General features: G+C 58.6%; 1 protein-coding gene across 1 annotated transcript in view; it reads right to left on the bottom strand.

The window, feature by feature from the left end:
- Positions 1 to 4,448: 4,448 nt before the first annotated feature.
- Positions 4,449 to 11,996, bottom strand: part of LOC132397532 (uncharacterized) — a 156,656-nt gene continuing 149,108 nt past the window's right edge. Inside the window, exons 2-3 of the mRNA XM_059976362.1 lie at positions 8,395 to 8,755; positions 4,449 to 4,453 (exon numbers count right to left, since the gene is read on the bottom strand). Of these exons, the coding sequence (XP_059832345.1) occupies positions 4,449 to 4,453; positions 8,395 to 8,755 (366 nt within the window). The remainder of the gene's footprint in view (positions 4,454 to 8,394; positions 8,756 to 11,996) is intronic.

Here is an 11,996-nt window from a genome sequence, read left to right as displayed (position 1 = left end):
CGGGAGAAGGAGCGGTCAGTGTGGGGACGGGAGAGGGAACGGTCAGTGTGTGTATGGGAGAGGGAGCGGTCAGTGTGGGGACGGGAGAGGGAGCGGTCAGTGTGGGGATGGGAGAGGGGGCGGTCAGTGTGGGGACGGGAGAGGGAACGGTCAGTGTGGGGACGGGAGAGGGAACGGTCAGTGCGGGGACGGTAGAGGGAACGGTCAGTCTGGGGACGGGAGAGGGAACGGTCAGTGTGGGGACGGGAGAGGGAACGGTCAGTCTGGGTACGGGACAGCGAACGGTCAGTGTGGGGACGGGAGAGGGAACGGTCAGTGTGGGCACGGGAGAGGGAACGGTCAGTGTGGGGATGGGAGAGGGAGGGGTCAGTGTGGGTAAGGGAGAGGGGGCGGTCAGTGTGGGGACGGGAGAGGGAACGGTCAGTGTGGGGATGGGAGAGGGAGCGGTCAGTGTGGGTAAGGGAGAGGGAGTGGTCAGTGTGGGGACTGGAGAGGGAACGGTCAGTGTGGGGATGGGAGATGGAGCAGTCAGGGTCGGGACGGGAGAGGTAACGGTCAGTGTGGGGATGGGAGAGGGAGCGGTCTATGTAGGCACGGGAGAGGGAATGGTCAGTGTCGGGACAGGAGAGGGAGCGGTCAGTTTGGGGACGGGAGAGGGAACGGTCAGTGTGGGGACGGGAGAGGGAGCGGTCAGAGTCAGGATGGGAGAGGGTACGGTCAGTCTGGGGATGGGAGAGGGAGCGGTCAGTGTGGTTAAGGGAAAGGGAGTGGTCAGTGTGGGGACGGGAGAGGGAACGGTCAGTGTGGGGACGGGAGAGGGAACGGTCAGTGTGGGTACGGGAGAGGGAACGGTCAGTGTGGGGACGGGAGAGGGTGCGGTCAGTGAGGGGACGGGAGAGGGAGCGGTCAGTGTGGGGACGTGAGAGGGAGCGGTCAGTGTGGGGATGGGAGAGGGAACGGTCAGTGTGGGTACGGGAGAGGGAACGGTCAGTGTGGGGACGGGAGAGGGAGCGGTCAGTGTGGGGACGGGAGAGGGAGCAGTCAGCCTGGGGACGGGAGAGGGAGCGGTCAGTCTGGGGACGGGAGAGGGAACGGTCAGTGTGGGAACGGGAGAGGGAACGGTCAGTGTGGGGATGGGAGAGGGAGCGGGAGCGGTCAGTGTGGGTAAGGGAGAGGGAACGGTCAGTGTGGGGACGGGATAGGGAACGGTCAGTGTGGGTACGGGAGAGGTAACGGTCAGTGTGGGTAAGGGAGAGGGAACGGTCAGTGTGGGGACGGGATAGGGAACGGTCAGTGTGGATACGGGAGAGGGAGCGGTCAGTGTGGGTATGGGAGAGGGAACGGTGAGTGTGGGGACGGGAGTGGGAACGGTCAGTGTGTGGACGGGAGAGGGAACGGTCAGTGTGTGGACGGGAGAGGGAACGGTCAGTGTGGGGACGGGACAGGGAACGGTCAGTGTGGGGACGGGAGAGGGAGCGGTCAGTGTGGGTATGGGAGAGGGAACGGTGAGTGTGGGGACGGGAGTGGGAACGGTCAGTGTGTGGACGGGAGAGGGAACGGTCAGTGTGGGGACGGGACAGGGAACGGTCAGTGTGGGGACGGGAGAGGGAGCGGTCAGTGTGGGTATGGGAGAGGGAACGGTCTGTGTGGGCACGGGAGAGGGAACGGTCAGTGTGGGGACGGGACAGGGAACGGTCAGTGTGGGGACGGGAGAGGGAGCGGTCAGTGTGGGTATGGGAGAGGGAACGGTGAGTGTGGGGACGGGAGTGGGAACGGTCAGTGTGTGGACGGGAGAGGGAACGGTCAGTGTGTGGACGGGAGAGGGAACGGTCAGTGTGGGGACGGGACAGGGAACGGTCAGTGTGGGGACGGGAGAGGGAGCGGTCAGTGTGGGTATGGGAGAGGGAACGGTGAGTGTGGGGGACGGGAGTGGGAACGGTCAGTGTGTGGACGGGAGAGGGAACGGTCAGTGTGGGGACGGGACAGGGAACGGTCAGTGTGGGGACGGGAGAGGGAGCGGTCAGTGTGGGTATGGGAGAGGGAACGGTCTGTGTGGGCACGGGAGAGGGAACGGTCAGTGTGGGGACGGGAGAGGGAACGGTCAGTGTTGGGACGGGAGAGGGAGCGGTCAGTGTGGGTATGGGAGAGGGAACGGTCTGTGTGGGCACGGGAGAGGGAACGGTCAGTGTGGGGATGGGAGAGGGAACGGTCAGTGTGGGGACGGGAGAGGGAACGGTCTGTGTGGTTAAGGGAGAGGGAACGGTCAGTGTGGGGACGGGAGAGGGAACGGTCAGTGTGGGGACGGGAGAGGGAGTGGGTCAGTGTGGGTATGGGAGAGGGAACGGTCTGTGTGGGCACGGGAGAGGGAACGGTCAGTGTGGGGACGGGAGAGGGAACGGTCAGTGTGGGGACGGGAGAGGGAACGGTCAGTGTGGGCACAGGAGAGGGAACGGTCAGTGTGGGGACGGGAGAGGGAACGGTCTGTGTGGTTAAGGGAGAGGGAGCGGTCAGTGTGGGGACGGGAGAGGGATCGGTCAGTGCGGTCAGGGATAGGGAGCGGACAGAGTCGGGACGGGAGAGGTAACGGTCAGTGTGGGGACGGGAGAGGGAACGGTCAGTGCGGGGACGGTAGTGGGAACGGTCAGTGTGGGGACGGGAGAGGGAACGGTCAGTGAGGGGACGGGGAGAGGGAACGGTCAGTGTGGGGACGGGAGAGGGAGGGGTCAGTGTGGGGATGGGAGAGGGAACGGTCAGTGTGGGGACGGGACAGGAACGGTCAGTGTGGGCACGGGAGAGGGAACGGTCAGTGTGGGGATGGGAGAGTGAGCGGTCAGTGTGGGCACGGGAGAGGGAGTGGTCAGTGTGGGTAAGGGAGAGGGAATGGTTAGTGTGGGGACGGGACAGGGAACGGTCAGTGTGGGTATGGGAGAGGGAGCGGTCAGTCTGGGCACGGGAGAGGGAACGGTGAGTGTGGGGACGGGAGTGGGAACGGTCAGTGTGTGGACGGGAGAGGGAACGGTCAGTGTGGGGACGGGACAGGGAACGGTCAGTGTGGGGACGGGAGAGGGAGCGGTCAGTGTGTGTATGGGAGAGGGAACGGTGAGTGTGGGGACGGGAGTGGGAACGGTCAGTGTGTGGACGGGAGAGGGAACGGTCAGTGTGTGGACGGGAGAGGGAACGGTCAGTGTGGGGACGGGACAGGGAACGGTCAGTGTGGGGACGGGAGAGGGAGCGGTCAGTGTGGGTATGGGAGAGGGAACGGTGAGTGTGGGGACGGGAGTGGGAACGGTCAGTGTGTGGACGGGAGAGGGAACGGTCAGTGTGGGGACGGGACAGGGAACGGTCAGTGTGGGGACGGGAGAGGGAGCGGTCAGTGTGGGTATGGGAGAGGGAACGGTCTGTGTGGCACGGGAGAGGGAACGGTCAGTGTGGGGACGGGAGAGGGAACGGTCAGTGTGGGGACGGGAGAGGGAGCGGTCAGTGTGGGTATGGGAGAGGGAACGGTCTGTGTGGGCACGGGAGAGGGAACGGTCAGTGTGGGGACGGGAGAGGGAACGGTCAGTGTGGGGACGGGAGAGGGAGTGGTCAGTGCGGTCAGGGATAGGGAGCGGACAGAGTCGGGACGGGAGAGGTAACGGTCAGTGTGGGGACGGGAGAGGGAACGGTCAGTGTGGGTACGGGACAGGGAACGGTCAGTGTGGGGACGGGAGAAGGAGCGGTCAGTGTGGGGACGGGAGAGGGAACGGTCAGTGTGTGTATGGGAGAGGGAGCGGTCAGTGTGGGGACGGGAGAGGGAGCGGTCAGTGTGGGGATGGGAGAGGGGGCGGTCAGTGTGGGGACGGGAGAGGGAACGGTCAGTGTGGGGACGGGAGAGGGAACGGTCAGTGTGGGGACGGGAGAGGGAACGGTCAGTGCGGGGACGGTAGAGGGAACGGTCAGTCTGGGGACGGGAGAGGGAACGGTCAGTGTGGGGACGGGAGAGGGAACGGTCAGTCTGGGTACGGGACAGCGAACGGTCAGTGTGGGGACGGGAGAGGGAACGGTCAGTGTGGGCACGGGAGAGGGAACGGTCAGTGTGGGGATGGGAGAGGGAGGGGTCAGTGTGGGTAAGGGAGAGGGGGCGGTCAGTGTGGGGACGGGAGAGGGAACGGTCAGTGTGGGGATGGGAGAGGGAGCGGTCAGTGTGGGTAAGGGAGAGGGAGTGGTCAGTGTGGGGACTGGAGAGGGAACGGTCAGTGTGGGGATGGGAGATGGAGCAGTCAGGGTCGGGACGGGAGAGGTAACGGTCAGTGTGGGGATGGGAGAGGGAGCGGTCTATGTAGGCACGGGAGAGGGAATGGTCAGTGTCGGGACAGGTGAGGGAGCGGTCAGTTTGGGGACGGGAGAGGGAACGGTCAGTGTGGGGACGGGAGAGGGAGCGGTCAGAGTCAGGATGGGAGAGGGTACGGTCAGTCTGGGGATGGGAGAGGGAGCGGTCAGTGTGGTTAAGGGAAAGGGAGTGGTCAGTGTGGGGACGGGAGAGGGAACGGTCAGTGTGGGGACGGGAGAGGGAACGGTCAGTGTGGGTACGGGAGAGGGAACGGTCAGTGTGGGGACGGGAGAGGGTGCGGTCAGTGAGGGGACGGGAGAGGGAGCGGTCAGTGTGGGGACGTGAGAGGGAGCGGTCAGTGTGGGGATGGGAGAGGGAACGGTCAGTGTGGGTACGGGAGAGGGAACGGTCAGTGTGGGGACGGGAGAGGGAGCGGTCAGTGTGGGGACGGGAGAGGGAGCAGTCAGCCTGGGGACGGGAGAGGGAGCGGTCAGTCTGGGGACGGGAGAGGGAACGGTCAGTGTGGGAACGGGAGAGGGAACGGTCAGTGTGGGGATGGGAGAGGGAGCGGGAGCGGTCAGTGTGGGTAAGGGAGAGGGAACGGTCAGTGTGGGGACGGGATAGGGAACGGTCAGTGTGGGTACGGGAGAGGTAACGGTCAGTGTGGGTAAGGGAGAGGGAACGGTCAGTGTGGGGACGGGATAGGGAACGGTCAGTGTGGATACGGGAGAGGTAACGGTCAGTGTGGGGACGGGATAGGGAACGGTCAGTGTGGGCACGGGAGAGGTAACGGTCAGTGTGAGTAAGTGAGAGGGAACGGTCAGTGTGGGGACAGGATAGGGAACGGTCAGTGTGGGTACGGGAGAGGTAACGGTCAGTGTGGGGACGGGAGAGGGAGCGGTCAGTGTGGGGACGGGAGAGGGAACGGTCAGTGTGGGGACGGGATAGGGATCGGTCAGTGTGGGTGAGGGAAAGGGAATGGTCAGTGTGGGGACGGGAGAGGGAGCGGTCAGTGTGGGTAAGGGAGAGGGAACGGTCAGTGTGGGGACGGGAGAGGGAACGGTCAGCGTGTTAACGGGAGAGAGAGCAGTCAGTGTGGGGATGGGAGAGGGAACGGTCAGTGTGGGGACTGGACTGGGAGCGGTCAGTGTGGGGACGGGATAGGGATCGGTCAGTGTGGGTAAGGGAGAGGGAACGGTCAGTGTGGGGACGGGAGAGGGAACGGTCAGTGTGGGCACGGGAGAGTGAACGGTCAATGTGGGGACGGGAGAGGGAGCGGTCAGTGTGGGTAAGGGAGAGGGGGCAGTCAGTGTGGGGACTGGAGAGGGAACGGTCAGTGTGGCGATGGGAGATGGAGCAGTCAGGGTCGGGACGGGAGAGGTAACGGTCAGTGTGGGGATGGGAGAGGGAGCGGTCTATGTAGGCACGGGAGAGGGTGCGGTCAGTTTGGGGACGGGAGAGGGAACGGTCAGTGTGGGGACGGGAGAGGGAGCGGTCATTGTGTGGATGGGAGAGGGAGCGGTCAGAGTGGGGACGGGAGAGGGAGCGGTCAGAGTCAGGATGGGAGAGGGAACGGTCAGTCTGGGGACGGGAGAGGGAGTGGTCAGTGTGGGGACGGGAGAGGGAACGGTCAGTGTGGGTACGGGAGAGGGAGCAGTCAGTGTGGGGACGGGAGAGGGAGTGGTCAGTGTGGGCACGGGAGAGGGAGCGGTCAGTGTGGGTAAGGGAGAGGGAGTGGTCAGTGTGGGGACGGGAGAGGGAGCGGTCAGTGTGGGGACGGGAGAGGGAGCGGTCAGTGTGGGTAAGGGAGAGGGAGTGGTCAGTGTGGGGACGGGAGAGGGAACGGTCAGTGTGGGTACGGGAGAGGGAGCAGTCAGTGTGGGGACGGGAGAGGGAGCGGTCAGTGTGGGGACGGGAGAGGGAGCGGTCAGTGTGGGTAAGGGAGAGGGAGCGGTCAGTGTGGGGACGGGAGAGGGAACGGTCAGTGTGGGGACGGGATAGGGATCGGTCAGTGTGGGTGAGGGAAAGGGAATGGTCAGTGTGGGGACGGGACAGGGTGTGGTCAGTGTGGGGACGGGAGAGGGAGCGGTCAGTGTGGGGACGGGAGAGGGAGCGGTCAGTGTGGGTAAGGGGGAGGGAACGGTCAGTGTGGGTAATGGAGAGGGAGCGGTCAGCATGGGGACGGGAGAGGGGATGGTCAGTGTGGGGACGGGATAGGGATCGGTCAGTGTGGGTGAGGGAAAGGGAATGGTCAGTGTGGGGACGGGAGAGGGTGTGGTCAGTGTGGGGACGGGAGAGGGAGCAGTCAGAGTCGGGACGGGAGAGGGAGCGGTTAGTGTGGGTAAGGGAGAGGGAGCGGTCAGTGTGGGGACTGGAGAGGGAGAGGTGATTGAGTTGTGAGTGTGGGATTGAGTTGTGCACAGGAAGTGGTGTAATGAGGTGTGCACAGGAAGTGTGGGATTGAGTTGTGCACAGGAAGTGTGGGAACGAGGTGTGCACAGGAAGTGTTGTAATGTGGTGTGCACAGGACGTGTTGTAATGTGGTGTGCACAGGAAGTGTGGGAACGAGGTGTGCACAGGAAGTGTGGGATTGAGTTGTGCACAGGAAGTGTGGGAATGAGGTGCGCACAGGAAGTGTTGTAATGTGGTGTGCACAGGACGTGTTGTAATGTGGTGTGCACAGGAAGTGTGAGAACGAGGTGTGCACAGGAAGTGTGGGACTGATGTGAGCATAGGAAGTGTGGGAACGAGGTGTGCACAGGAAGTGTGGGATTGAGTTGTGCACAGGAAGTGTGGGATTGAGTTGTGCACAGGAAGTGTGGTAACGAGGTGTGCACGGGAAGTGTGGGACTGAGGCGTGCACAGGACGTGTTGTAATGTGGTGTGCACAGGAAGTGTGGGAACGAGGTGTGCACAGGAAATGGTGAAATGAGGTGTGCACAGGAAGTGTGGGACTGATGTGAGCACAGGAAGTGGTGTAATGAGGTGTGCACAGGAAGTGTGGGACTGATGTGAGCACAGGAAGTGGTGTAATGAGGTGTGCACAGGAAGTGTGGGACTGATGTGTGCACAGGAAGTGTGGGAATGAGGTGTGCACAGGAAGTGTGGGACTGATGTGTGCACAGGAAGTGGGGGACTGATGTGTGCACAGGAAGTGGAGTAATGAGGTGTGCACAGGAAGTGTGGGACAGATGTGTGCACAGGAAGTGTGGGACTGATATGTGCACAGGAAGTGTGGGACTGAGGTGTGCACAGGAAGTGTGGGACTGAGGTGTGCACAGGAAGTGTGGGACTGATGTGTGCACAGGAAGTGTGGGACTGAGGTGTGCACAGGAAGTGTGGGACTGAGGTGTGCACAGGAAGTGTGGGACTGAGGTGTGCACAGGAAGTGGTATAATGTGGTGTGCACAGGAAGTGGTATAATGAGGTGTGCACAGGAAGTGTGGGACTGATGTGTGCACAGGAAGTGTGGGACTGATGTGTACACAGGAATTGTGGGAACGAGGTGTGCACAGTAAGTGTGGGAACGAGGTGTGCACAGGAAGTGTGGGACTGATGTGTGCACAGGAAGTGTGGGACTGAGTTGTGCACAGGAAGTGTGGGACTGAGGTGTGCACAGGAAGTGTGGGACTGAGGTGTGCACAGGAAATGTGGGACTGAGGTGTGCACAGGAAGTGGTATAACGAGGTGTGCACAGGAAGTGTTGGACTGAGGTGTACACAGGAAGTGTGGGACTGAGGTGTGCACAGGAAGTGTGGGACTGAGGTGTGCACAGGAAGTGGTATAATGAGGTGTGCACAGGAAGTGGTATAATGAGGTGTGCACAGGAAGTGTGGGACTGATGTGTGCACAGGAAGTGTGGGACTGATGTGTACACAGGAATTGTGGGAACGAGGTGTGCACAGTAAGTGTGGGAACGAGGTGTGCACAGGAAGTGTGGGACTGATGTGTGCACAGGAAGTGTGGGACTGAGTTGTGCACAGGAAGTGTGGGACTGAGGTGTGCACAGGAAGTGTGGGACTGAGGTGTGCACAGGAAGTGTGGGACTGAGGTGTGCACAGGAAGTGGTATAACGAGGTGTGCACAGGAAGTGTGGGACTGAGGTGTGCACAGGAAGTGTGGGACTGAGGTGTGCACAGGAAGTGGTATAATGAGGTGTGCACAGGAAGTGTGGGTACGAAGTGTGCGGTGGGTATGCAGTGTGAGTGTGAGCATGTGTGAACGGTGAGTAGGAGAAGCTGCTTTGATACTCACAGACAGCAAGAGACATTTGTTTTCTTTGATGGCACCAACACAGCCAAGAAATCCGACCACCATCGCCACGGTGCCCATGCCCATAAGCACGTTGGCAGCAGACAGGAAGGGGAAGGTAGCAGAGAGTGTGGCAAAGTTGCCCTGTGTCACTGCCAGCCAGATCCCCACTCCTAGTATACCGCAGCCCGCCAGCTGAGGAGGAAACAGAGACGATTGTCAGTCAGTCAGTGCATCTGCCCCAGAGTGAAGCACATCCTCACAGTGCTCACACTCACAGTTCCCACAACGTTCACACCCACAATACTCACACTCTTCACCTATCCCACACTCACAGTTCTCACACACACAACTCTCACACTGACACATGCTATGTGTCAATGTCAGGATATGATGCATCTATACGCACACACACTCACTTACACAGATATATACCCACACACACACACACAGACATATACCCACACACACACACACACACTCACTCACTCACTCAGACATATACCCACACACACACATACACATTCACACAGACATATACCCACACACACATACACACACACACTCACATATACCCACACACACTCACTCACACACACACAAACCCTACACACACTCACACAGACATATACCCACACACACACACACACACTCACTCACTCACTCACTCAGACATATACCCACACACACACATACACACTCACACAGACATATACCCACACACACATACACACACACACTCACATATACCCACACACACTCACTCACACACACACAAACCCTACACACACTCACACAGACATATACCCACACACACACACACTCACTCACTCACTCACTCAGACATATACCCACACACACACATACACACTCACACAGACATATACCCACACACACATACACACACACACTCACATATACCCACACACACTCACTCACACACACACAAACCCTACACACACTCACACAGACATATACCCACATACACACACACTACCCTACACACACTCACACACGCGCATGCACACACACTCACGCACACACACACACACACACACGCACACGCACACACACATTCACACGCGTGCACACACACACACACACACACACACACACACACACACACACACACACACACACACACACACACACACTCACTCCTCTTCTCAGGCAGTCCCAGGAGATCGAGGATAGGATGGTCTCTTCTACTTAGTTGTCTGGGCTCTGTGGTGACAAATGTGGGCCCTACTTCCAAAGATGGGGCTTTTGGGGGCAGTGCACTCCTTCCATGCTGTGTCCACTGTTCCTCTAGCTGGATGGAACATCCTGTGTCCACTGTTCCTCTGGATGGACAGAACATCTTGATGTCCACTGTTCCTCTGGATGGACGGAACATCCTGTGTCCACTGTTCCTCTGGATGGATGGAGCATCCTGTGCCACTGTTCCTCTGGATGGACAGAACATCTTGATGTCTACTGTTCCTCTGGATGGATGGAACATCCTGTGCCACTGTTCCTCTGGATGGACAGAACATCGTGATGTCCACTGTTCCTCTGGATGGATGGAACATCCTGTGTCCACTGTTCCTCTGGATGGATGGAGCATCCTGTGCCACTGTTCCTCTGGATGGACAGAACATCTTGATGTCTACTGTTCCTCTGGATGGATGGAACATTCTGTGCCACTGTTCCTCTGGATGGACGGAACATCCTGTGTCCACTGTTCCTCTGGATGGACGGAACATCCTGTGCCACTGTTCCTCTGGATGGACGGAACATCCTGTGCCACTGTTCCTCTGGATGGACGGAACATCTTGATGTCCACTGTTCCCCTGGATGGACGGAACATCCTGTGTCTACTGTTCCTCTGGATGGACGGAACATCCTGTGTCCACTGTTCCTCTGGATGGACATCTTGATGTCCACTGTTCCTCTGGATGGACAGAACGTCCTGTGTCCACTGTTCCTCTGGATGGACAGAACATCCTGTGTCCACTGTTCCCCTGGATGGACAGAACATCCTGTGTCCACTGTTCCCCTGGATGGACGGAACATCCTGTGTCCACTGTTCCTCTGGATGGACGGAACATCTTGATGTCCACTGTTCCTCTGGATGGACGGAACATCCTGTGTCCACTGTTCCTCTGGATGGACGGAACATCTTGATGTCCACTGTTCCTCTGGATGGACGGAACATCCTGTGTCCACTGTTCCTCTGGATGGACGGAACATCCTGTGTCCACTGTTCCTCTGGATGGACGGAACATCCTGTGTCCACTGTTCCTCTGGATGGACGGAACATCCCGTGTCCACTGTTCCTCTGGATGGACGGAACATCCTGTGTCCACTGTTCCTCTGGATGGACGGAACATCTTGATGTCCACTGCTCCTCTGGATGGACGGAACATCTTGATGTCCACTGTTCCTCTGGATGGATGGAACATCTTGATGTCCACTGTTCCTCTGGATGGACGGAACATCCTGTGTCCACTGTTCCTCTGGATGGACGGAACATCCTGTGTCCACTGTTCCTCTGGATGGACGGAACATCCTGTGTCCACTGTTCCTCTGGATGGATGGAACATCCTGTGTCCACTGTTCTTCTGGATGGATGGAATCCACACACGTGCACAATCTTTCTCTCTGTCTCTCTCTCACACACACACACCCAAATAGACCTCCCAAAAAAACTTAAATATGTTCTATTGTATTCTAAAACTATTAACACATATTAATAGGCACAATAAAATATTTAAATACCTACAAGGAAATGGGATTAGTGAACAGCATTCTCCCATCGAAGGGTCATTGATCTCTTGTTTATTATGTACCCAGGAACAGTGGAAGACCTCTATCCAGACAGGTGAGGTCGTTCAAACCTCAGGATGTACGATAATGCAGCGCTGGGAGACAAATAAGCTGCGAGCTCCACGATGAGGCCTCACCAACTGCATGTTGGAGGTCCACCATTAGTCGGAAATCGGTGGGAGAGATGCTGGTGCTGTGTGAGTTCTCAGACCTGCAGTGCCGCTGGAATCACCAGGTGATAAAGGAGGAATGTTGCCTGGTGGGCCAGTGCACAGGAGGAACCACTTGCCATGAGTGATCTGGAAACTGACCACCATCCTAATTGACCAATTCCTCAGGATATGTCCATACATTTGTTAGAAAAAGTGTGAGACAGGGCTTCCGCTGATCTCCCCAGTGTGTAAATATTAAATCAGCAGATGTGGTGTGGACAGGATAGAGTCTGACGGGATGGCTGTTCTCAGACAGTACTCTTTGTCAGCTGGAGCAGTAAGGCGACTGAAAGACACTGTCATCTTTGTCAAACAGATGGACAGAGCCTCATCTGCTCTCGGTCACGTCAGTCTCAACAGTGTGGTCAATTCAGATCAATGAGCTGACGTTCCACAGAGAACTGAGTTCCCATTCA

The sequence above is a fragment of the Hypanus sabinus genome, chromosome 7 (assembly GCF_030144855.1).
Source record: "Hypanus sabinus isolate sHypSab1 chromosome 7, sHypSab1.hap1, whole genome shotgun sequence".
Taxonomy (NCBI): Eukaryota; Metazoa; Chordata; class Chondrichthyes; order Myliobatiformes; family Dasyatidae; genus Hypanus; species Hypanus sabinus.
Note: the sequence above shows the minus strand (reverse complement) of the source record. Positions and strands in the feature narration are given on the sequence as shown.